At 43.6% G+C, this 27556-nt stretch overlaps 1 protein-coding gene across 1 annotated transcript; it reads right to left on the reverse strand.

Moving 5' to 3' along the window:
* Positions 1-1627: 1627 nt before the first annotated feature.
* Positions 1628-27528, reverse strand: LOC109890115 (protein FAM207A-like). Its single transcript, XM_020482067.2, has 6 exons — positions 27207-27528; positions 26821-26941; positions 15519-15587; positions 10545-10713; positions 2562-2630; positions 1628-2320 (listed from the first exon to the last, which is right to left on the reverse strand). The coding sequence occupies exons 1-6, from the start codon at positions 27393-27395 to the stop codon at positions 2191-2193; spliced, it is 747 nt and encodes a 248-aa protein (XP_020337656.1). The 5' UTR covers positions 27396-27528; the 3' UTR covers positions 1628-2190.
* Between the last annotated feature and the right edge of the window lie 28 nt (positions 27529-27556).

Raw genomic sequence — 27556 nt, forward strand, 5'->3', positions numbered from 1 at the left:
CATGAACGAGGAACATGGCAGCTGGGCTTGAGGAACAGAAACAGACAAAACAGACAGAATGCACAACAGACAGACATGAAAAGATCCTGGTTCGAGAAAAACATCTACAAGCCATCCAAGGACATGTGTTCAAGAAAATGAAGAGACAAGACAACACAACACGTCGCTCATGTAGAGTGGAGAGCAACCGATCATTATTTGCAGTTAAGTTTAAAAACATATCACACACCGTGCTGTCCCACTGGCCCTCACAGCAACAACGGCACAACACGACACCCTGCTACCCAGAATACCAGTGGAAGCACTGCTCATGTAAAGCCCCTATACTGGACAGGAGACGAGAGCAATCACTTACAAGGCAGTCCGAGTCAGCCTAACCTCACACCCAAAACCTCTGTTACAAGAGACTAGTGTAATCCTACTGATATATACAGGACAAAAATCCTTTTGAATCATTTTGAAATATGCAGTGGGAACTGAACTGCTTTGCTTCTTGTTAAAGTCATGCCCATTCCCGAATACTTGAAATGAAGACGAGATGGATAGGTGTTGCTGAATGGCAGTGCAATTGCCTGTACTGTAATGATTAAAAACGTTAGCCTGTAACCAGGGGGTAACGGCGGACTGATATTTGCACTATAAAACTGCCATAAGCCCGTGTAATTCAATAACGCGCCATTGAACGCCATAGAGGCCGACATGATTCAACAAAATATGTTATTTAGCAGACGATTTCATCCAAAGAGTCATGCGTGCATACATTTTAGATACCAGTGGTCTCGGGAATCAAACCCACTTTCTTGGCATTGCAAGTGCCACTCTCTACCAACTGAGCTACAGAGGACCACAGGATAAATCTACTGTAGGTCAACTGGCTATCAGTCTTCAACCTGTGTTGATATGAAGGACAGAATGTCCCTGTTACATGCAGAGTACTAAGCACGTGTCGGCTACACAACTCTGATTAGGACTCGCCGAGCACTATGGTCTACAGAAATTCCTCCAATCATATCAAGCATTACTAACGAGTGCGAACGGCCTGTGCCAGCAATAAACATACCTTCTATTAAATTGGCTATTTCTTCTTCTTCTCTCAAATGTAATCAGATTGGTGCCTGAAAGCCCAATTCCCATCTCTGATATCTTTCTCCGTTCCCTCTTAATCTTCCTCCTCCTCCGGAGGTTGTACCCTTTAACTGCGTACCAAATGGCGTCCCGTTTGCTATAATGCACTATTCTTGACCTGGGCCTAAAGTAGCTCAATGGGGAATAGGGGGCCATTTGGGACGTAACCTCTGTTCTAACAGTCTGAAGTGTCCATCTACATCCATGTTTATCATCAGTTCTAGGCTGAAGATGTTTCCTTTCTATTTCTGGACCTGTGTGGCACACCGCTGTTGCTACTTATGCTCATTGATATGACCGGTTGGTTTCCATGGATATGCTGCTGTTCTGAGACTCAGGATTGCAGATCGCAGTTTGAATAGAATGTATTCGGAACACGGCTTCCAAACTGGAACCTTCCACGTTCCATTTCCATCACGATCTGATCTAAATTCATATTCACCAATAATCACAAAGACGTGACGCATACGCAGTGTTATACAAAATGGAAGGCAAGTTTGAATGTACTGTATTGCATTTTTAATATTGCTTAAAAAGAAAAGGTGGAAGAGATACTGTACGCAAATTGAAAGGAGACGTTTTGATGACAGATCTATTCTTAACATTTACAACATCCGTTTGTTTTTCCCTCATCCACAAACGTAACTATTCATTTTCAACTTCTATAGAACTGGGGGCTTGATCTAATTAGGCGTTGTGAACTTTGCCGTTACTCAGACAACCTGTAAGTCCTCTGATGTTTTACTGGTATAGTGCACAATGACCAAAACCACTTCAATCAAAAAGAGCCCATTGATTTTGGCAGGTTTGGTAGATTGGCCACAGGGATGCAGGCATCACCCTTAAATAAAAGGCAGGGTCTTTCTTGTGCCATAGCCGTGTTTGAAAGCATCAATTTATGACTGATCGACAAATAATATTAAGTAGTTATATAGGATGCAAGGTTATTTCTAGATCAGTCAGTCAGTCAGTCTGCAGTTGCAGACTGCAGCGTAGTCGATCTCAAACACGACCCCCCCGTCTCTGCTCTACTGCAGATCCAAATGGCGCCTCCAGTCGAACACGTTAGCTAGGCCCCTGCTCCTCTTCCTGCTTCAGTCTCTTCCTCAGATGCTCACCAATAGCTGCCAGAGGGTTAGTCTTGCTGTGTGCCAGGTTCTTCACAGCTTCACTAAACCGACTGGTCTCACTCTCCCTGAGATCAAAACAAAACACGTAGGTCGTATGGTAATAACAAAATAGAAAATAAAGAGACATAATAATGGTAAAAATAAACAGCAGATGGGCAGTTTATTATCTTGGTTGCGCTGATAATCAGCAGGACAACATTTACATTTAAACTTCATGTCATTTTCTCATGGAGAAAAACAAGTTAGACATGTGATCATCAGTGGTGGTTTGGCCATGGTCGGGTACAGGTCAATGTGAGGTCTTACAGGAGTTTGCGTTTTTGTGCTGGCTTCATCAGGCTGAAGTCTGTTGGTTCCGGCTTCTTCTTCACTGGCCTGAGAGGGACAGACAAAATGACAAAGATGGTCAAAAAGTGATTGATTTCATATGGAATGATTATGGTTAAAAAATGTAAAAATACACACTGCTCAAAAAAATAAAGGGAACACTAAAATAACACATCCTAGATCTGAATGAATGAAATATTCTTATTAAATACTTTTTTCTTTACATAGCTGAATGTGCTGACAACAAAAATGATCAATGGAAATCAAATTGATCAACCCATGGAGGTCTGGATTTGGAGTCACACTCAAAATTAAAGTGGAAAACCACACTACAGGCTGATCCAACTTTGATGTAATGTCCTTAAAACAAGTCAAAATGAGGCTCAGTAATGTGTGTGGCCTCCACGTGCCTGTATGACCTCCCTACAACACCTGGGCATGCTCCTGATGAGGTGGCGGATGGTCTCCTGAGGGATCTCCTCCCAGACCTGGACTAAAGCATCCGCCAACTCCTGGACAGTCTGTGGTGCAACGTGGCGTTGGTGGATGGAGCGAGACATGATGTCCCAGATGTGATCAATTGGATTCAGGTCTGGGGAACGGGCGGGCCAGTCCATAGCATCAATGCTTTCCTCTTGCAGGAACTGCTGACACACTTCAGCCACATGAGGTCTAGCATTGTCTTGCATTAGGAGGAACCTAGGGCCAACCGCACCAGCATATGGTCTCACAAGGGGTCTGAGGATCTCATCTCGGTACCTAATGGCAGTCAGGCTACCTCTGGCGAGCACGACTGACCCACCGCCAAACCGGTCATGCTGGAGGATGTTGCAGGCAGCAGAACGTTCTCCACGGCGTCTCCAGACTCTGTCACGTCTGTCACATGTGCTCAGTGTGAACCTGCTTTCATCTGTGAAGAGCACAGGGCGCCAGTGGCGAATTTGCCAATCTTGGTGTTCTCTGGCAAATGCCAAACGTCCTGCAAGGTGTTGGGCTGTAAGCACAACCCCCACCTGTGGACGTCGGGCCCTCATACCACCTTCATGGAGTCTGTTTCTGACCGTTTGAGCAGACACATGCACATTTGTGGCCTGCTGGAGATCATTTTGCAGGGCTCTGGCAGTGCTCCTCCTTGCACAAAGGCGGAGGTAGCGGTCCTGCTGCTGGGTTGTTGCCCTCCTACGGCCTCCTCCCCATCTCCTGATGTACTGGCCTGTCTCCTGGTAGCGCCTCCATGCTCTGGACACTACGCTGTCAGACACAGCAAACCTTCTTGCCACAGCTCACATTGATGTACCATCCTGGATGAGCTGCACTACCTGAGCCACTTGTGTGGGTTGTAGACTCCATCTCATGCTGCCACTAGAGTGAAAGCACCGCCAGCATTCAAAAGTGACCAAAACATCAGCCAGGAAGCATAGGAACTGAGAAGTTGTCTGTAGTCCCCACCTGCAGAACCACTCCTTTATTGGGGGTCTTGCGAATTGCCTATAATTTCCACCTGTTGTCTATTCCATTTGCACAACAGCATGTGAAATTTATTGTCAATCAGTGTTGCTTCCTAAGTGGACAGTTTGATTTCACAGAAGTGTGATTGACTTGGAGTTACATTGTGTTGTTTAAGTGTTCCCTTAATTTTTTTGAGCAGTGTATATATATTTTTTTAAATGGTAGTTATGACCACAATGTGCTATCCATGTGCGATGGTTCCAGGCAGTGCCATAGTTAGGACTTTCCTGTATGTGTTTAGTTATTTAGGACTGGGGCCAGACAGACGAGTACTTCATTTACTAATAACAGACAGAGATGGAGGCAGGCCAACTGAGCTGATCCATTCTGGCCTTGTCCAACAATTAACCATGCCAAGTTGTGATGTACAGAAAAACCTTGTTTCTATGGCAAAAATGGATGTTGAGTTTACCAAACACATCAGCAAAGATATAACAAGGGCACGACGGGACAAAACATGTGCTCTTGCGAGTTGTGACACGTTTGACAGACAAGAGTGAAAAGGGGGTAGACACGGACTTGCTTGCGAATTAAAACTATTTCAATCCAAATAAATGTGTTTTTCAGCAAAAGAGGTCATGGGAACTGCAGCTAGGTTGGAGGCAGTGGGGAAGCCAAAGGTCAAAGGTGAAAACAGCCTTGTGGAGCTACAGTAAACACACAGTCTAGTCTAAAAAGGTCCATCCAGGACAGGACAGCTACAAGAGTTCATAGCTGGAATTAATCAAATATTATCATCATAAATATCAACTCTTCTCATAATAACACAGATGGAACACAACTGAGAACTTGATATCGTTGGCAACTGAAGAAAGAATGTGTTGGCTGAAGAGCTAGTTAGTCAATAATGCCTGAAGGCATTAGCAACTGGCGGACCATGGGCCGTACCCCTTTTTGTAGGCCTGCGGAACAATTTCAACAACAAACAAAAAACTCAGTGGCGATATCAACTTATTGTTGAGAGTTAGAATACACAAGGTGCAATTTCAAAAAGTTGGTTGTGCATCAGTCACTCAACTAGCCCATGTCAGCCCCCAAAAAATGTGATTGGTCAATTAGTCTAGTGGCCAGCTATTTAAACTTGTAGTAAGCATGGTCGAATTACCGACCGGGTTGGGATCCATTCATAAATCAGTTATGATATTAAAAACTGCAAACATTTGCATCCAACCCATGACAAAATGTGTAGAATTGCAGGAAACTTAAAACATACATTTTTTCCTCTTCGCCGTCACAAGGGAGGCCGCTAAAAAGTTTTGCTCACATGGTGAGGTAAATAATTCAAATACTGATCTATATTGTATGCAAAAAAAAAAAGGAAATTATATTAATTTATACTAATGCAATTGCACAGAGAAATAGATTTTGTCTAACAAATAATACCCCAGGACCAGTGGAAGAAAATAGCCCATAACAAAGATCCACCAGCATATTATACAGTTGGTATGGGGCTCTTTTCTGCTCATGCGTTCTCATTTCAAACCCACCCCTCGTGTGCGTGGCCAAAGAGCTTAATTGTCATGTCATCTGACCAAATCACTGGTTCCAATCCAAGCGCCAATGCTGTTTAGCAAACTCTAGGTGTTTACATTTGCTGGATGACATGAAAGTATAGCTCTTGGGCCACACACACCCGTGGTAGGTTTGGCTTCGAAATGAGAACGCATGAGAAAGCACTCAAACTTCTACAGATGCACAATCAAGAGCATCCTGTCGGGCTGTATCACCGCCTGGTACGGCAATGGCTCCGCCCACAACCGTAAGGCTCTCCAGAGGGTAGTGAGGTCTGCACAACGCATCACCGGGGGGGGGGGGGGGGGGGGGGTGTAGGTGCCCTCCAGGACACCTACACCACCATGATGTCACAGGAAGGCCATAAAGATCATCAAGGACAACAACCACCCGAGCCACTGCCTGTTCACCCCGCTATCATCCAGAAGGCGAGGTCAGTACAGGTGCATCAAAGCAGGGACCGAGAGACTGAAAAACAGCTTCTATCTCAAGACCATCAGACTGTTAAACAGCCACCAATAACATTGAGTGGCTGCTGCCAACACACTGACTCAACTCCAGCCACTTTAATAATGGAAATTGATGGAAAAATATATCACTAGCCACATTAAACAATGCTACTTAATATAATGTTTACATAGCCTACATTACTCATCTCATATGTATATGTATATACTGTACTCTATATCATCTACTGCATCTTTATGTAATACATGTGTCACTAGCCACTTTAAACAATGCTACTTAATATAATGTTTACATACCCTACATTACTCATCTCATATGTATATACTGTACTCGATACCATCTACTGCATCTTGCCTATGCCGTTCTGTACCATCACTCATTCATATATCTTTATGTACATATTCTTTATCCCTTTACACTTGTGTGTACAAGGTAGTAGTTTTGGAATTGTTAGGTTAGATTACTCGTTGGTTATTACTGCATTGTCGGAACTAGAAGCACAAGCATTTCGCTACACTCACATTAACATCTGCTAAACATGTGTATGTGACAAATACATTTGATTTGATCTGAAAATAATCCCATACCTACTGTAAAATATGGTGGTGGATCTTTGATGTTATGGGCTATTTTGCTTCCACTGGCCAGCTGCGTCATGCCCTTTACCCAGTACCAAGAAATTTTGGACCAAAAACCTGGTTGCCGCTGCCAGGAGCTTGAAAATTGGCTGCAAGTGGATCTTCCAGCAAGACAATAACTAAGCATACGTCAAAATCCACAAAGACATTATTAATTGACCACAAAATCAACATTTTGCAAAGGCCATCTCAGTCTCCAGATTTGACACCCACTGAAATCTTGTGGTTTGAATTGAAGAGGGCAGTACATAAGCGCAAACAAAGGATATCTGCCACGTGTGCTCCCTCTCCGGTCTCTAGGACACCAGGCCGCTCGTTATGGCGCACACCTGTCACCATCGTTACACGCACCTGTGTGTCAATACTCACCGGGACTCCATCACCTCCTTGATTACCTGCCCTATAAACTCAGCAAAAAAAATAAGTCCTCTCACTGTCATCTGCACTTATTTTCGGCAAACTTAACATGTGTAAATATTTGTATGAAAATAACAAGATTCAACAACTGAGACAAACTGAACAATTTCCACAGACATGTGACTAACAGAAATGGAATAATGAGTCTCTGACCAAAGGGAGGGTCAAAATCAAAAGTAACAGTCAGTATCTGGTGTGGCCACCAGCTGCAATAAGTACTGCAGTGCATCTCCTCCTCATGGACTGCATCAGATTTTCCAGTTCTTGCTGTGAGATGTTACCCCACTCTTCCACCAAGACACCTGCAAGTTCACGGACATTTCTAGGGGGAATGGCCCTAGCCCTCACCCTCCGATCCAACAGGTCCCAGACGTGCTCAATAGGATTGAGATCCGGTCACTTTGCTTTCCATGGCAGAACACTGACATTCCTGTCTTGCAGGAAATCAAGCACAGAATGAACAGTATGGCTGGTGGCATTGTCATGCTGGAGGGTTATGTCAGGATGAGCAGTAAGGGTACCACATGAGGGAGGAGGATGTCTTCCCTGTAATGCACAGCGTTGAGATTGCCTGCAATGACAACAAGCTCAGTCCGATGATGCGACCGATGATGCTATGACACACCGCCCCAGACCATGACGGACCCTTCACCTCCAAATCGATCCCGCTCCAGAGTACAGGCCTCGGTGTAACACTCATTCCTTCGACGATAAACGCAAATCCGACCATCGCCCCTGGTGAGACAAAACCGCGACTCGTCAAAGGGCACTTTTTGCCAGTCCTGTCTGGTCCAGCGACGGTGGGTTTGTGCCCATAGGCTACGTTGTTGCCGGTGATGTCTGGTGAGGACCTGCCTTACAACAGGCTTACAATCCCTCAGTCCAGCCTCTCTCAGCCTATTGCGGACAGTCTGAGCACTGATGGAGGGATTGTGCATTCCAGGTGTAACTCGGGCAGTTGTTGTTGCCATCCTGTACCTGTCCTGCAGGTGTGATGTTCGGATGTACCGATCCTGTGCAGGTGTTGTTCTATGTGGTCTCCCACTACGAGGACCATCGGCTGTCCATCCTGTCTCCCTGTAGCACTGTCTTAGGCATCTCACAGTATGGACATTGCAATTTATTACCCTGGCCACATCTGCAGTCCTCATGTCTCCTTGCAGCATGCCTAAGGCACGTTCACGCAGATGAGCAGGAACCCTGGGCATCTTTCTTCTGGTGTTATTCAGAGTTAGTAGAAAGGCCTCTTTAGTTTTCATAACTATGGTCTGTGACCTACTTGCCTACTGTCTGTAAGCTGTTAGTGTCTTAACGACCGTTCCACAGGTGCATGTTCATTAATTGTTTCTGAAACATGACCTGCCAAACCGCACTCAACACCAGACCGCTTAACCCGGAAAACCAACTGCACCAATGTGTTGGAGGAAACACCATTCAACTGACGACCAAAGTCAGCCTGGAGGCGCCCGGCCCGTCTAAGAGTCACTAGAGCGCGACGAGCCAGGTCAAAAATCATCGGAATGGAAAAAGAACAAACGTTCCATTCCTTTAACATGATCTGCCTGGTCCCGTTTGATCTACTCTATGGAGAATTCCAAAATTATAACTTCAGTCAGGGAGGAATTCCAGTGTCACACAGCTGGCGGTCATAAGCCGGTCTTGTTCACACTTCACACACACACTTATAGTCACTGCTGACATCTCTGGCCTTTGGCTTATGTTAGGATCCCTGTTTCACACTTCAAATACGTCCATATGTCAGCCCGACAGAACAGTATTAAGCCTTACGTGACTTCCTTGTATGAATATACAACGGGCATGTCAAAAACGGGTTCAAAGGCAATTTGCCACATCCATCTCCTGGTCTTCATCAAAAGACTGCCTTTCACCAGCAAATAACCTTTCTCCGAGCCTTGTTCTCGATCTTCTCTATAGCGCCTGCTACTTCGGACTCCTGGGAAAATTAACTTGTGAGAAGGGAGCTAACCTCGCCACTGCCTAGCAACCGTGTCTCCATGGACTCTGATGGAAGGCTTTGCAAGAGCCACGAGGCTAATTACATGTATTGGAACAGTCTAAAGGGCCCTTTTATACAACCTATATGGTGCATTGCTTTTTTTTTGTTTTGAGTCTGATCGTTACAATTAGGAGGTAGGCCTGTGTGTGCTCCGCTGAGCCCCCATCTTGTCTTACTTTATCTTTAAGCTGAAGAGAGAGGGAGAGGGACACAGATAGAAACAGACAGGAAGGAGCGAGAGAGAAAGAAAGAGAAATTAAAAAAAGAGAGCGAGAGAGAGAGAAAGGGAAAGAGAGAGCTGTAGCACATTAAAAAAAACAAAAGCAAGGCATTGGCTCCAAGGCATTAAGTCATACAGACATTTATGACTGATTGAAAAACTGCCCATTACAATAAACAAGCTCCACTGAGGCTTTCCCGAGCTGAATTTGACTGCAATAAATAACCCTGGAAGCATCCAGAAACCAAAGAGGAATGGTATAATGCACAATTGAAATGTCCTCAGAACGAGATCAGACATCATTCACTTGCAGGATCGCCGTTGGGAGGCGACTTCTTCCCCTCTTATTTAGTGCATTTTACGGCATAATCTCACCACTGGTGTATTCATTAGTCGAATTCCATTGCAAAACGTTTGGTGTGTTTAGCGTTTACTCTAGGAACCAAAGGGAATGAAACGGGGAGGGACCTACCTGCATTTGTCTAATAGAAAGGCTTTGTGAAAGACCAACATTTTTGCAATGGAATCCGGCTAATGAATACACCCCAGTCCTCTTCCTTCTTCCTCTGTTTTGAACGGAAGTCAATTGCTCACTTATTATCTTGCAACCCTGCCACATCCGTCCTCTACGCCTCAAATAGACTTACTAAAGCCTGGCTAACTGTGCTGAAGGCCATACTGTAGAGGTAGGGGAGTATTGTGTGCTGTGGCACTCTGGTTCTGTCATAATGTACTGTGTGGAAAATATATGGGAATGTCCATCCAGGTCATTCCTGTAACATGGCTCATTAAACCCAGTGACAGCGTCCTGAAGCACTGCTGCTGGGCTGGCCCCTGCTACCAGGGGCCCCTGAGACCAACCAAACACTGGGACATTATGAGCTCATGTATTCCTGTGACAAAAATGCTAAGAAAGACCTAAAACAGAGGATTGAAATTCATTTGGATAAACTCAACTTGACAAAAGGCAGACAAAGGGTTGGACAGGGCGAGGAGACGACAGAGTGACAAAAATGGAACCTATGCCATGACGGTAAAGAAAATTATGACCCATTTCATGGATGAAACAAGGCCTGCCAGACAAACCAACAGCTGTAAGAACAGTCAGTGGGTGTGAGGAAAAAGAGGATGGTGTGAAATCATAGCATTGTTGGGGTTGTTCCCCAGGGATATGTACTTACACACGGTTCTTTCTGGAGGCCTTTCTGGAGGTCTTGGTGGTGGAGGGGATGAGCTGGCAGAGTTCTGGCAGGGCGTCTGCCAGCGGCCTCATGTCACCCACAACGGGCATGGCTGCCCTCTTAGCCTGGGCCACTTGTTGCTCCTTGGCCAGCTTGATGGAGCTGATCTCTAAATATCACACAAAAAAAGCATTTAAATCAAATCAAACTTTAAATGCCACATGCGCCAAATACAACAAGTGTAGTGCTTGCTTACAAGCCCTTAAATGCTTACAAGCCCCGTGAAATACTTACTTACAAGCCCTTAACCAACAGTGCAGTTCAAGAATAGTTAACAAAATATTTACTAAAGTAAAAATATACTGAAGTAAAAAAATATTTTTAAATGATAAAAAGTAGCACAATAACTAACTACAGGTTAGTTAAGGTCTTTTGTACATGTAGGTAGGGGTGAAGTGACTACGCATAGATAATAAACCGTGAGTAGCAGCAGTGTGTAAAAGAAATAGGGGGGGGGGGGGGGGGGGGTCAATGTAATAGTCCGGTGGCCATTTGATTAATTGTTCAGCAGTCTTATGGCTTGGGGGTAGAGCTGTTGAGGAGCCTTTTAATTCTAGACTTGGCGCTCTGGTGCCGCTTGCCGTGTGGTAGCAAAGAAACAGTCTTTGACTTGGGTGACTGGAGTCTCTGACAATTTTATGGTCTTTCCTCTGGCACCGCCTATTATATAGGTCCTGGATGACAGGAAGCTTGGCCCCAGTGATGTACTGGGCCGTACTCACTACCCTCTGTAGCGCCTTATGGTCAGTCAGATGCCATTTCAGGTGGTGATGCAACTGGTCAGGATGCTCTCGATGATGCAGCTGTAGAACATTTTGAGGATCTGGGGACCCATGCCAAATCCTTTCAGTCTCCTGCAGGGGGAAAAGGTATTGTCGCGCCCTCTTCACGACTGTCTTGGTGTGTTTGGACCATGCTAGTTCGTTGACGATGTGGATACCAAGGAACTTGAAACTCTCGACCCGCTCCACTACAGGCCCGTCGATGTTAATGGGGGCCAGTTGGGCCCACTTTTTCCTGTAGTCCACGATCAGCTCCTTTGTCTTGCTCACATTGAGGAAGAGGTTGTTGTCCTGGCACCACACTGCTAGTTCTCTGACCTCCTCCCTATAGCCTGTTTCATCGTCATCTGTTGGGGCAGTCTTCGATTTGAGTGTGTCTAGGGTGTCTGGGAGAATGCTGTTGATGGGAGCCATAACCAGCCTTTCAAAGCACTTCATGGCTACTGACGTGAGTGGTATGGGGCGGTAATCATTTAGACAGGTTACCTTCGCCTCTTTGGGCTCTAGGACAATGGTGGTCTGCTTGAAACACGTAGGTATTACAGACTCAGTCAGGAAGAGGTTGAAAATGTCAGTGAAGACACATGCCAGTTAGTCCCCGCATGCTTTGAGTACACGTCCTGGTAATCCATCTGAATTCTGACCCGTTTAAAGGCCTTACTCACATCGGCTACCGAGAGCGTTGTCACACAGTCATCCAGAACAGCTGGTGCTCTCATGCATGCTTCAGTGTTGCTTGTCTCGAAGCGAGCATAAAAGGCATTTAGCTCGTCTGGTAGGCTCGCGTCACTGGGCAGCTTGCGCCTGGGTTTCCCTTTGTAGTCCATAATAGTTTTCAAGCACTGCCACATCCGACGAGCATCAGAGCCGGTGTAGTAGGATTCAATCTTAATCCTGTATTGACGCTTTTCTTGTTTGATGTTTCAGGAAGGTTACAATGTTTCCATCACGGCACAAGCAGCAGAGACTTACTGTATGTCAAAGATGTGCCTCCACAACAAGCCTTACCAAGATTACCTATAACCCTTTGTAGAGTGGCATTTATACACTACATGAACAAAAGTATGTGGACACCTACTCATGAAACATCTCATTCCAAAATCATGGGCATTTAATATGGGGTCGGTCCCTCATTGCTGCTATAAAACAGCCTCCACTCTTCTGGGAAGGCTTTCCACTAGATGTTGGAACATTGCTGTGGGGACCATTTATCACAAGAGCATTAGAGAGGTCGGGCACTGAGGTTGGACAATTAGGCCTGGCTCGCAGTCAGAGTTAGCATTCTCCTGGCATCCGCCAAACCTAGATTCGTCCATCGGACTGGCAGATTGTGAAGCGTGATTCATCACTCAAGAGAACGCATTTCTACTGCTCCAGAGTCCAATGGTAGCGAGCACTACACCAATCCAGGCGACGCTTGGCATTGCGCAGGCTTGTATGCGGCTGCTCGGATGGAAACCCAGTTCATGAACCTCCCGATGAAAAGTTACTGTGCGGACGTCGCTTCTAGAGGTAGTTTGGAACTTGTTGCTCCCAGATGTTTCCACTTCACAAGAACAGCATTTACAGTTGACCAGGGCAGTTCTAGCAGGGCAGAAATTTAGATGAACTGACTTGTTGGAAAGGTGGCATCCTATGACGGTGCCAAGTTGAAAGTCACTGAGCTCTTCAGTAAGGCCATTCTACTGCCAATGTTTGTCTATGGAGATTGCATGGCTGTGTGCTTGATTTTATACACCGGTCAGCAACAGGTTTGGCTGAAATAGCCAAATCCACTCATTTGAAGGGGTGTGCACATACTATATAGTGTATGAGGACAATCTCTTTCTCTTGAGATTGAAAACATATGGTTAAAAGCATTGTGGTTTGGGCCTTTTGGCTTTCATCATAGAGTGGTGTTGATCCCATCCATTTCAGCCATGAGTTATGATGACTATGAGCCTTACGGTTTCTTATGTGCAGACTTGCCCATGTAATTGACTGTGACCATATCAGCGGCAAAACACTAAATCCGACATCACCACAGACTTGAACAAATACTGTGATCAGAGCAAGGGAGGAATATTCAAACCAGATGTCATCGGTACAGACGTACAGTTTGTGAACAGGTGAAAATTGAGGCGCATTAAACTTTATGGCTTTAAGTATCAATTCTGACTTTGGTGGATACGACCAGATCATAGACAGGACGTGTTGAAGGTATTAAAATGAACAGCGAATAATTTTTCAGCAGACAAGTCATTTAGGCTAATCCTTAGGCTATTTCCAGATTGTGTAGAACTGTAGCTAGATACTTGATTGAATTGCCACTTCCGTCTCTTATTTAGGCTAAAAGAAGGAACACATGGGGCATTAAATCACCTCTGTGGAATATACAGTCGGAATAATAACCCTTATTCGTCAACACATATTTTGCACATCCTCATCAGTACAGATCCAGAGGACCGCCATGCTGCAGATACAGACAGCCCTGCCTCTTCCTGGAATACAGTTGGTCTACGTCGGAAAAGCAATTATCTTATTTTTCTCTCTCTCTTTCTCCTTGTTAATTTCCGAAAACTGCAGAGGTCTGAGGCTCGCAGCCTGTCTCTAATTTCAGACTGAGTCAAAAGAATCATTAGAGCCTAATGATATGCACAGAGGAGACATCTTGTGTTACACAGAGAATTGATTGGATCAGCATATTGGGTTACTAAGTGATCACAATTCTAGAAAAGTAGGTGGTGGTGTTAAAAGCGCAATCTGGGATCTGGGAATCTGTTCAATGGTCATTTCAGAGGGCTGCTGATTAGCTGGCTAACAAATGCCAGACTGTAGCTTTAAAAAGGGGTTGTAAATACATTGACACAGCTAGCTCTGTCGCGGGCTGGCGCAGCGCAGAGACCTCAGGTTCTCAGGAGAGATCAGTGGGGATGGAGCTCCTCATCGCACCGACCTAATGCCGTTATGTCCTGAAGGCATCTAAACATTTGATTTTTGAACACAAAAAGGCATAATCCTACATTTGATAAACGTAAACTCTTTTGGGAGAGAGCCCCAATGTCAGGATTAAGGAGTGTCGAAAGACAAAAACGTGAAGGTTGAAACTGTCAAAGACTCCAGCCACCAAAGTCACAGACTGTTCTCCACAGCAAGCGGAACCGATGCACCATGTCTGGAACAAAAAGTACCCTGAACAGAGTCTACCCCTCTCCAAGCTATAAGACGGCTAAATTGTTAGTTAAATAGTTAACCAGTTGCTACCCGGAATATCTGCATTGATCCTTTTTGCACAAACCTCTTGACTCAGCACATAGCTGCTGTTGCTGTTTATTATCTATCCTGTTACCTAGTCACTTTATCCCTACCTATATGCACATATCTACCTCAATGACCTTGTACCCCAACACGTTGACTCTGTACTGGGTACCCTGTGTATATAGCCATGTTATTGTTACTCATTGTGTATTTATTCTTTGAGTAATAATTTTTCTATTTTTTCCTTGTGCTATTTTATTTCAATTTCTTACGCTATTTCTATTTTGCATTGTTGGGAAGGGCCCATAAGTAGGCATTTCACTGTTAGTCTACACCCGTTGTTTACGAAGCATGTGACAAATAACATTTGATCTGTTACGGAGTCCCCTGCCTGTGAGTCTTATCACTTAATGAAGCTCACTCCACCCAGGCCCCAAACAGTGCCAGGGATCAAGGGGTCATGAACTGGCCCCCCAATATCCTATTGACCTTTGTGACCAGGCCACTGGTTGCTAGCGTCTGGTGGTTGCTAGGGAACCAGACACAGTCCTCTTGCCTGCTCAGAGCCTACTCAGTCTCTCTTCAAGTGAACATGTGTGATGGTGTGTGGGCAGACGTGAGTACCACTATTCGGCCCATATTATTATTGCTCTTGTATCTGCTTAACCATTCATTATCATGATATGCCTATTATAGACAATATATTCATTCATCATCTCTCTTTGTACAGAACCACATTAGTCACATACGTTCCTGCCAATAAAGTTCCCGATTGTGTGTAACTCTGAGGGTGCCTTACTCCTGCTGACAAGGAAAAGGTGTCCGTGGGTCACAGACCAGTCAAATAGGAGAAACAGTACGAGTCAGATCTATGTTACGTTATGATAATACTCACTGTTAAGCCACCTGTCTCGCCGCTCCTTCATCTTCTCTTTCTTCGTCTGCTGCTTCTTCTCCTCCGGGGCTGTGAACAGATAGACAGTGAGTGAGTGAGTGAGCATCCACAATGTTACACTGATACTTCACACATTCAGTAAGAGAAAACATACCCATGAGGGTACCCACAATGTATGTGAAGAGGTCATCATCAACAATAGAAAATATCATTCAAAGCCAATTCAATTTACCAACATTCAAATCAATTCACCAACATTCAAATCAATTCATCAACGATAAAGGAAGGGTGGCAACTCTTTAAATGCTTCGGAAATTGAAATGTGCCAGGTCTTTTTCCACAAGATGAATGGAACCAGTAAAAATGTTCCCATTGCAAAATAAATAATTCACAGTTGAATAGAATTATAATAACAGATTTGAGTTTGGGGTATAAAAATTGACATTTCCCAGTGAGAGCTTGATTGGACAGGAAAAAGAAAAGCCCGTAAAACTTTATGCTCAACGGGAGAAAGTAATCACAGTATTGTTGTGAGCACCTCAGAAGAAGATATGGCAGAAGAGGACATGTGGCATGTCTTTCCTGGTTCAAAGGCATGGAGAACGGGGAGAGATACCGTCGGAGGGGAGGGGGGGTTGAGAACAGAAAACACTACCTACTATATCTATCTATTTCCCCCTCTTTAGAAAAACATCCTGGGATGGAATGTTTTCAGTAATTGGGACAAGCAAGTTGAGGGCCCCCTGTGCTTAGGGTAGCCCCAGTGGTGTGTGTGTGTGTGTGTGTGTGTGTGTGTGTGTGAGCATTTGTTCCCATCTCTGCCCTTCCTGACAAAGAAAGCGCTATCACTGACACTGGGCGATAAGAGCAGAGGTTATCACACAGACAGTTGCTTCCTGTAGCGCAATGACAAAGAACAGATGCTGGGCAGTACGCATATGGTCACTGTCTACCATATCACTGGAGTGTCTAGTGGAAAATGTACACATTTGAGAGAGAGAAAATGAGATGGAGTTGGTAAAGAAAAGCAAATCACTCATTTAAAACTACAGTACAACGGTTGAATTGTTTTGAACACAAAACATGACCTTGATATCTGACAGGGCAGGTGACAGTATTTTGTGGTGTGCTTTTTTTCTTTTTGAATCCATCCCTGTGATTTCACGCTCTGTTGACGAAAGAGAGAGAAACAGGATCGATGCGCTGCTCCGTGACTTTGGGAAAATGAAGTGTCCGTGTTGCAGCCTGGCCCTATACAGTTGAAGTCGGAAGTTCACATACACTTAGGTTGGAGTCATTAAAACTCGTTTTTCAACCACTCTACAAATATCGTGTTAACAAACTGTAGATGTGGCAAGTTGAATAGAACATCTACTTTGTGCATGACGCAAATAATTTTTCCAACAATTGTTTACAGACAGATTATTTCACTTAAATCCCAATTCAAGTGTGTCAGAACTTTGCATACACTAAGTTGAATGTGCCTTTAAAAAGCCTGGAAAATTCCAGACAATGATGTCATGGCTTTAGAAGCTTCTGATAGGCTAATTGACATCATTTGAATCAATTGGAGGTGTACCTGTGGATGTATTTCAAGGCCTACCTTCAAACTCAGTGCCTCTTTGCTTGACATCGTAGGAAAATCTAAAGAAATCAGCCAAGATCCCAGAAAAAAATTGTAGACCTCCACAAGTCTGGTTCATCCTTGAGAGCAATTTCCAAACGCATGAGGGTACCACATTCATCTGTACAAAACAATAGTACGCAAGTATAAACACCATGGGACCACACAGCCGTCATACCGCTCAGGAAGGAGACACGTTCTGTCTCCTAGAGATGAACGTACTTTGGTGCGAAAAGTGCAAATCAATCCCAGAACAACAGCAAAGGACCTTGTGAAGATGCTGGAGGAAACAGGTACAAAAGTATCTATATCCACAGTAAAACGAGTCATATCGACATAACCTGAAAGGTCACTCAGCAAGGAAGAAGCCACTGCTCCAAAACCACCATAAAAAAGCCAGACTACGGTTTGCAAAATAGAAATGTTTGGCCATAATGACCGTCGTTATGTTTGGAGGAAAAAGGGGGAGGCTTGCAAGCCAAAGAACACCATCCCAACCGTGAAGCACTGGGGTGGCAGCATCATGTTGTGGGATGCTTTGCTGTAGGGACTGGTGCACGTCACAAAATTGATGGCTTCATGAGGAAAGGAAAATTAAGTGGATATATTGAAGCAACATCTCAAGACATCAGTCAGGAAGTTGAAGGTTGGTTGCAAATGGGTATTCCAAATGGACAAATGAACCCAGGTATACTTCCAAAGTTGCAGCAAAATGGCTTAAGGAAAACAAAATCATTGGTATAGGAGTGGCCATCACAAAGCACTGACCTCAATCCTATAGAAAATCTGTGGGTAGAACTGAAAAAGCGTGTGTGAGCAAGGAGGCCTAGAAACCTGACTCAGTTACACCAGCTCTGCCAGGAGGAATGGGCCAAAATTCACCCAACTTATTGTGGAAAGCTTGTGGAAGGATACCCGAAACATTTGACCCAAGTTAAACAATTTAAAGGCAATGCTACCAAATACTAATTGAGTGTATGCAAACTTCTGACCCACTGGGGATGTGATGAAATAAATAAAAGATGTAAAAAAGAATGGTCTCTACTATTATTCTGAAATTTCACATTCTTAAAATAAGGGAATTTGTACTAGGATTAAATATCAGGAATTGTGAAAAACTGAGTTTAAATGTATTTGGCTAAGGTGTATGTAAACTTCCGACTTCAACTGTATATACAGTGGGGCAAAAAAGTATTTAGTCAGCCACCAATTGTGCAAGTTCTCCCACTTAAAAAGTTGAGAGGCCTGTAATTTTCACCATAGTTACACTTCAACTATGACAGACAAAATGAGGGGGAAAAAATCCAGAAAATCACATTGCAAATAAATTTATTAAAAATTCTACAAAATATGGTGTAAAACAAGTATTTGGTCACCTACAAACAAGCAAGATTTCTGGCTCTCACAGATCTGTAACTTCTTCTTTAAGAGGCTCCTCTGTCCTCCACTCGTTACCTGTATTAATGGCACCTGTTTGAACTTGTTATTAGTATAAAAGACACCTGTCCACAACCTCAAACAGTCACACTCCAAACCCCACTATGGCCAAGACCAAAGAGCTGTCAAAGGACATCAGAAACAAAATTGTAGACCTGCACCAGGCTGGGAAGACTGAATCTGCAATAGGTAAGCAGCTTGGTTTGAAGAAATCAACTGTGGGAGCAATTATTAGGAAATGGAAGACATACAAGACCACTGATAATCTCCCTCGATCTGGCCCCGTGGGGTCAAAATGATCACTCCCTCGATCTGACCCCGTGGGGTCAAAATGATCACAAGAACGGTGAGCAAAAATCCCAGAACCACACGGGGGGACCTAGTGAATGACCTGCAGAGAGCTGGGACCAAAGTAACAAAGCCTACCATCAGTAACACACTACGCCGCCAGGGACAGTGTGTGAAAACCTTGTGAAGACTTACAGAAAACGTTTGACCTCTGTCATTGCCAACAAAGGGTATAACAAAGTATTGAGAAACCTTTGTTATTGACCAAATACTTAAAATTACAGGCCTCTCATCTTTTTAAGTGGGAGAACTTGCACAATTGGTGGCTGACTAAATACTTTTTTGCCCCACTGTAGCTAAGAGCCTACTGATGGAATTGGCTTTGTAATTAGCAACGCCGCAGTCCTTGACTGACATGTCTGAGAGATCGGTAAAGTGGAACTCAATGGGACCCAAATGCTGCACGCCGCAACATCTCTAGTAGAGACCTTTCTTACTCTCATGTTCCTTATGTCAACACACAGTGCCACAATGCATCATCTCCGAAAAGGCGACATTGTACCCTGGGATCTCATTTTAAGAGGGGTCGTACAGCACTTTTGTGGTTGCCTATTCAGCGACAATATGTTATTCCTGTCAATCTGAACAAAGGAGATCTGTTTCGTTTTGATAGATGTTGTTTTCGTCTGCCAATGACAATAACCACGACGATGGATCAATAACTAGGTCTATTCATCCAGACCTTTTCAGATGAATCACGTCGTCATCGTTACCATGACATTGTAGATGTCGTATCTATCATTAGTGTTCAATTAGAAACGTCCAATCATTGAACGGCAGCTTGAGGTTACAGCGTTGTGCAGAGCAGAGACGGAGAGCCTGGAGATGTTGTTTAATGGGGCACCACTCCCTTCACCTCCCCGATCAATAGCATCTCATTTAATGACGCAGATGAGCTTCTGTTAAATGTTGGATATAGCCTACGGACAGGTGGTACGAGGCAGTGACATGGGTTGCACCCCGCCTCTGTTTTTGTAAAACGCTGAGGGATGGGCCTGGAGAAAATGTGACCACTCTCAAATTCATAGACGGAGCTAGGGATGCAAGGCCTGACGATCCATGATCATTTTTCTTGGTTTGTTTTAACCATGTTTTCAGGCAATCCAGTGTTTGTTTACATTTGCACTCTTTACAAACATTGGAGTAAACAAGCTTATATTTTTTGGGTATGATCGTTGAACTAAGCTCACAAGGCATGCATAAGTTATATTCTTCAACGGGGTATGTCATTAATTATATCAAGTCCAAAAATGGAAGTAGCAATTAATGATTCCAGCTTTAAGGTACTTCCAGTTGAAACGTAAGCTTTGAAAACAGTTCTCACGTAGCATTTCGAAAAACAGATATTTGGTACAACAGAAAGACATTAAAAGCACATGGGAATGTGCGAGTGTGCTGGAATTGGCCTTGGGGTCCTAATCACTGTACTGGGTTGAGTGTAGCTACTAAGCTACTATGTTACTGGCCATGACCCCACTCTCAGAGGGTGTCTCGGGGGGGGGGGGGGGGGGGGGGGACATAAGAACCCACCTAATAACTATTAAATCATCTGTACTGTGCCAGTCCATGTCTGAATCTAGCTTCCTTGTAGAATGTATTTGAATAGGTACTTTAATGTGTTAGAAATGGATTTGACTTATCAACAAAAGTGAGGAGGAAAGGCAGGAAAGAACTATTTCCAATCATGTTATGATAATACAATACACAGTGCCCACGCTGTAGAGGCAAATCAATTCTTCAGCCTACATTTGTTGGGGAATGACTCTCCACTAACGATAGCAGGAAGGGAAAATAACTAAAGGAAAGGAGTGGGCAGCGCGGTTGGCAGGGGGAGCTGGCAGGGATGTCTGGGTTGTGTGGTCGTAGCTAATATCATTCTGCGGCAATGAAACTGTCAGTGTGGGACAGTGGGAGTAAGTCACAAGTGAGAGAATTCATAGTGTTTGTTTGTCATTCCCCTGCCTCCTCCTCGCCTATCCACTGCTATTAAAAACATCCTACAGCTTCTCTCATTATGCAAACATCCATTATGGTATGGGACCAGGGTTGGGGTCAATTTCATTTCCAGTCAATTTCGAAAGTAAAGCAAATTCAGATCAATTTTTTTTCATTGAAACGCACTGGGAAAAATTTGAATTGTGGTTTCAGCATACTTCCTGAATTGAAATGGACCCCAACACTGGTATGGACTGTCCCAATAATAGCTTTCACAATAGTATTCAACATTGAAATTATGCCAAGTGGAATGATTCACTTTGAGAAATAATCTACATTGAGGTAATGTCCTCCATATGGGAGTTATGCTCCAGCTAACATGGTTAAAAGTGCTCATGCTGGGTGAGTGTGCTGCTGCATTGGCCTGCTTTCCACTCTGTCCTGCTGCCCTAGCTACAAGGTTGAAAGTAGAGGTCGACCGATTATTATTTTTCAACACCTATACCGATTATTGGAGGACCAAAAAAGCCGCTACTGATTAATCGGCCGATTTTTAAAAATGTATTTGTAATAATGACAATTACAACAATACTGAATTAACACTTATTCTAACTTAATATAATACATCAATAAAATCAATTTAGCCTCAAATAAATAATGGAACATTATTTTTTTTATTTTTTTTTTTAAATCGGCCGCTTTGACGATTAAAAAAAAAATATTATTATTATTATTATTTTTAAATATACCTTTAACTAGGCAAGTCAGTTAAGAACACATTCTTATTTTCAATGACGGCCTAGGAACGGTGGGTTAACTGCCTCGTTCAGAGGCAGAAAGACAGATTTTCACCTTGTCAGCTCGGGGATCCAATCTTGCAACCTTACAGTTAACTAGTCCAACTCAATAACGACCTGCCTCTCTCTTGTTGCACTCTACAAGGAGACTGCCTGTTACGCAAATGCAGTAAGCCAAGGTAAGTTGCTAGCTACCATTAAACTTGTCTTATAAAAAACAATCAATCATAATCACTAGTTAACTACACATGGATGATGATATTACTAGATATTATCTAGCGTGTCCTGTGTTGCATATAATCTGACTGAGCATACAAGCATACAAGTATCTAAGTATCTGACTGAGCGGTGGTAGGCAGAAGCAGGCGCGTAAACATTCATTCAAACAGCACTTTTGTGCGTTTTGCCAGCAGCTCTTTGTTGTGCATCAAGCATTGCGCTGTTTATGACTGCAAACCTATTAACTCCCGAGTTGAGGCTGGTGTAACCCGAAGTGAAATGGCTGGCTAGTTAGCGTGCGCTAATAGCGTTTCAAACTTCACTCACTCTAAGCCTTGGAGTGGTTGTTCCCCTTGCTCTGCATGGGTAACGCTGCTTCGATGTGGTGGCTGTTGTCGTCGTGTTGCTGGTTCGAGCCCAGGGAGGAGCGAGGAGAGGGACGGAAGCTATACTGTTACACTGGCAATACTAAAGTGCCTATAAGAACATCCAATAGTCAAAGGTTAATGAAATGCAAATGGTATAGAGGGAAATAGTCCTATAATAACTACAACCTAAAACTTCTTACCTGGGAATATTGAAGACTCATGTTAAAAGGAACCACCAGCTTTCATATGTTCTCATGTTCTGAGCAAGGAACTGAAACATTAGCTTTCTTACATAGCACATATTGCACTTATACTTTCTTCTCCAAACACTTGTTTTTGCATTATTAAAACCAAATAAAAAATATTTCATTATCTACTTGAGGCTAAATTGATTTTATTGATGTATTATATTAAGTTAAAATAAGTGTTAATTCAGTATTGTTGTAATTGTCATTATTACAAATACACATTTTTAAAAAATCGTCAGATTAATGGGTATCGGCTTTTTTGGTCCTACAATAAATCGGTATCGGCATTGAAAAATCATAATCGGTTGACCTCTAATTTATACCATAGTATACTATAGTATTTTTTCATGTGGGTAACTCTACTTAGCACAATAGTTTTCAAAATTGATACTTTCGAGTCAAAGTATCGATACAATATCATCCAAAATAATATACACATGCGATATGTAACTGTATCGATTTTTTCCCCCCCATCACTACTACGAAAGACACAGTGTGACACTGACTCCAACTAACCTCATATACTGTATATATGCCATTTAGCAGATGTTTTTATCCAGTGACTTACAGTCAGGTTTGCATATATTTTCCATATGGGAGGCCCCAGCGGGAATGGAACCAACGATAATTGGTGGTCCAAGCGCCATGCTCTACAAACTGGGCCACACCTAACCACAACCTATTAATGTGAAGTAATGAAGTTACTGACTCCCTTCTCGCTGACAGGATGACCTCACCAATTCCCAGCCACCTACACTGCTGTTGCTGCCATGGCGATTGATGAGTCAGGACAAGACCCAGCCCCCACATCACAAATCAGGGTCATTCTTAACCCCCGGGGTATATCACTGCAACTAATAAATTAATAATTTGCCGAAAATCTCTAACCTTATATTGGAAACTGCTTCAATATCACAGAGTTTATCTCAAGCCAAAACATGGTGGCGTAAAAATAAACTATCAAACCCTGCGAAAGTATTTTCATCGCTCTCTTTTCATTTCTACGTGCATCGTCAGCCCAGGCTCAGATACAAATCTTCCAGCAGCAACACACACACCAACTTTCATCACAGGCCAGTTCCTTCCTGCCTGGTCCAATCTTTAATCTGCCACCGCAGTGTCGACAACAAATGTGTTGTCCTGCTGTAGCAGCAGAAGTACAGGGGCCAGATAGGCATCGCTACTACTGCTGCATCCCCGTCCCTGACAGCCCTGGTCCTGAACTGCTGATGGGTGAAGCCCGACCCGACCTGGGGCCGTTTGTGGTGGCATAAGAAAGCCTTACTTACCACCTCCCACCTCCCTCTCTGTTCCCCCAGAGAGGATTGGGTTCTCAGCACACAGTGAAATAGATAGCACCGATGAGATCGCAAGAAAAGGCATTTCACTGTACTAGTGCACGTGACAAAAACGTGAAACTTGATTAGGCTTTATTGTGAGTGATTGGGAGAATTCCATATTTCCTTTCCTGCTTGGGTTTGCCCCCGCTTAGCCTCTCCGCTTTCCACCTTTTCTCTGGCTTAATTGACAGGCAGCTCTCTGTTAGGTGGAGGAGAGGAGGGGTAGTGCCTTTGGGGCGCTGACAACAAGATAAAGAGGTGGTTTCACCGGGTCCTGGCTCAGATACTGATATCCCCTATTAAAAAGTGCAAAGAGCGCTCTTTGTCAAAACAGTGGTGGTCACTGAATGATCAACTGCCGCATTCATCGCTTTTAACATCACGCCGTGGTATGGCAGCAAGGAGTTCTGCTCTTTGAAACAGAGATTGTTCTGTTCAAGATGCACGTAGCACAGAATACATGGAAGTGAACAGGGCTCTACAGTGCGACCGTTTTACTCGCATATGAGCCTAAATATTTTGCTGTGCGACCTGGCGTCCTGGCAGATTCATGCTTGCACCATTACTACAAAGAAAACAGCTTGTTGCCTTAAATATTTTGAATTGTGTTCCTAAATTGTATAACTTAGGTGTACACATGCTCCTTGTAAAATATATATTTTTTAAATGTCAGCGTAGAGCCCTGGTGAAGACTATGAATAGGCCTAAAAGAAAATCAACTGCAGAGACTGAAAGTCAGGATGGGAAATGTAAAAAATAAATAAATAAGTATCTAACCTTTATTTAACTAGGCAAAAGGCACGCACAAACATGCACACACAAAGTGCCAACAAATATGCCAAGCACCAACAGTAAGTGTGCATAATAATACTAATTAAATCAATCGAATTAAAAGTGGCAGATAAGAGTTTATATCTGCTCGGATACAAGCCCCCAGGGGGACCTACAACAGGCAACGGATGAAAAGACATGACACACACACAGCATTTGCTTGCTTCTTTCTGCTCCGGCAGAGAGAACAGAGTATTTTATAATTAACAGCATAGCAAAGTAGAGTGGATAGCTGGACAGATGCCCAAACAGAAACCAGAGGGGCTTTAATCCCTGTGGGCAGAGAGACACCGCTGAGGACAGGGTGATCGCAAAGAAGAACCAAAATAAATGTAATATTAATGTAGTAGAGTCAGTGAAAGTGAATTTGGGATCCTTCAGGTGAAAAACCCCTATTAACACGACAACGTGACAGCGTTTAGCTGAAGTGATAAGCTGTAGGCTAAAATAATTGCTCTCTATTACGCCGGCGCCCTTCCATTCCCTCATTGTTAATGTGTAGAAGGAGGCAGTGCTTTAATCACAGCAGCTTTCACAGCTAGAAGAGCCTACAGTTCTCAATGTCTGTCTGCTTAGATGAGATGGGAAAAAATCCAATTCATACCATTTCCATGGACAGGAATGAAATGCAGCATTCTTAATGAACCCTTACTTATATCGCCTCAATTTTCCTTTCCCACTAATGTAGTGTCAAATTAGATTTTGCTTTCCAGAACCTAGTTACCATTTCACAAAGAGGCCAATATACAGACACTGTTTTGGGAAAACAAGAGCACGCTGACAAACATTTCACCATGGCAACAGATGGAATACTGCATCTCATTGCCCTGTCCTTTTTTTAAATGTATTATCTCATACACTTGTCATCAGCCAGGAAATCACTTGCTTTAATTAGTTAGCCTAATCAATAGACATAGCTAAATATACCCGTCGTTATTAGATCACACACATCCAATGTATTAACACACCCTGTTAGTTTTGACGCAAGAAAAGGCTGAAGACTGAGTACTCGTTAGCAGTGTGTGTGCGTCTGCAAGCGAGTAAGAGAGCAAGAAGAGGAAAGAAACAGCAGAATGCAGAAACGGAAGCTATTTAAATCCTTGCTCACTAGCTACAGGGAACAGCCAGACACCATCTCCAGAGATCGAGCCAGCCAGCCAGGGACCGGGCACCCCTGAACACCCCTCCCACCATGCACTACAGACAAAAGCCTAAACAAGCAAGAGACAAGACATTGGAACAACCTTGATGAGAAAGACAAACAGTAAAAGTGACACTCAACGCAGCTCTCTGACAGTCTTTCTGACAAAGAGTCAGAGCAGACTACTACACGCTGTGTATCGACATAATCACTGCTACACTGTAATACACAAGGGACAGGAACACCTGATGCTTTCCCATGGGGCCGCAGCGAGGTACCCGACCAAGAGAACTACACCCTGCAGCACCAGCCTCCTCTGTGTCCGTCAGTGGTGCCACGACTCATCTAGTCTGGGAGGAACACTGATGCAGGCGACTGAACAGAACCTTGATTTCGTGCATTAACCATTTATGCTGCAGAGCGGCTATTAATAGAACCAGTCCTCTGTTGTCTAACAAAGAAGACGGGCTTCTTGCTGCAGCTCTGCCACTGCAGCTGAAGTAAGCTGCTCTGACTGACTTACATTGAGCTTGAGCTTATTCAAAAAGAGCCTAGGTCTCAAGAGGGAAGAGGTTGGCGGGCGCATCGTTTCTTATCTATAGATTAACATCCTACTTACTTTTCTTCATTACAAATGTTATACCAATGCTAAGCAATATACTGCATAGACTGAGCTGTTGCCATCGCTAAGCAATATACTGCATAGACTGAGCTGTTGCCATCGTCACATCACAAGTCACTTGCCGTCGAGTGATTCCTTTGTATTTTCTGCCCTCTTGTGGTAGAAGAGAATAACATATTGTGTTCAGAAAAATACTATGTGCCTGGTTGATGTTGCTGGAAATAAACAATGTCTCCTGGACGTTTGGGGGAGCTAAAACGTCACGAAAATGAAATGCATGTACTTGAAGGTAGAATACGGTTCGTTGTTGAGACACACAGAGAAGTACTCTCGTGCAGATTTCCACTGATTAAGTAGCTAAATATTTGGTTTGACAATCAAAGTGTCTTTACCTTTCTGTGCAGGTGTAACAGTGTCATTGGATGGTTCTTCAAACTTCAGAGTTTGCACAAGGGCTTCAGGGCTGATTTGTGTGCCAGCAAAGATTCCACTTGGAAAGGAAATCAGTGGGGTCTGTTGGAAGAGAACATCCACATTGACACCCAACATAAATCTATTGGAGGGGGAAAAAACACACTTCAAAGTCATTTCTCTATAGTCAGCTAGGTTGATCCCATGAACATGTATACATTATGATCCTAGCTAGCTAGTGAAATAGATAACTGTTAGCTAGCTAACGTTAACTGTTCTAACAATAGTTTTAGCTCCAACGTTAGCGAAACCATCTAGAAGAGACGCAGTTGGCAAGCGAACGTTAAATTATGTGTTGATAAAATACCTTCGCGTTTTCATCCTTCTTTATGTGCAACTGTGCATTGTTTGTTTTGTTTACATCAAAGATGAATGAACCACTTGGAATCGGTGCCTTTTCTAAATCTGTGGATCTTGCGCCACCGGACGGTGGACTGTCAAGTTTAACCGCAGCCTGATGAAGCTTTTCACGGACCCGCTTTATCTTTCCAACCATACTGCCTTTTAGTTACTGAGTTCAATAAAGATACGATCTGTCTCCGAAGCCACATTCATGCTCGAGCTAGCTAACAACGTGGAAAATCTTTTGACAACAAAATGTGCGTCTCTGTGATATGTGACCGGGGGGAACAATTGTGTGCAAACTATATTTCCGCC

Source organism: Oncorhynchus kisutch, linkage group LG5, assembly GCF_002021735.2.
Source record: "Oncorhynchus kisutch isolate 150728-3 linkage group LG5, Okis_V2, whole genome shotgun sequence".
Classification (NCBI taxonomy): Eukaryota; Metazoa; Chordata; class Actinopteri; order Salmoniformes; family Salmonidae; genus Oncorhynchus; species Oncorhynchus kisutch.

What these genes read in the sequence shown, in the direction of transcription:
- LOC109890115 (XM_020482067.2), bottom strand. Translation starts at nt 27,395, where the DNA reads ATGGTTGGAAAGATAAAGCGGGTCCGTGAAAAGCTTCATCAGGCTGCG. An exon ending in TGTTACACCTGCACAGAAAG is followed by an intron (nt 15,588 to 26,820) that starts GTAAAGACACTT and finishes ATCTGTTCACAG; the next exon opens with CCCCGGAGGAGAAGAAGCAG. An exon ending in GCGAGACAGGTGGCTTAACA is followed by an intron (nt 10,714 to 15,518) that starts GTGAGTATTATC and finishes TGTGATATTTAG; the next exon opens with AGATCAGCTCCATCAAGCTG.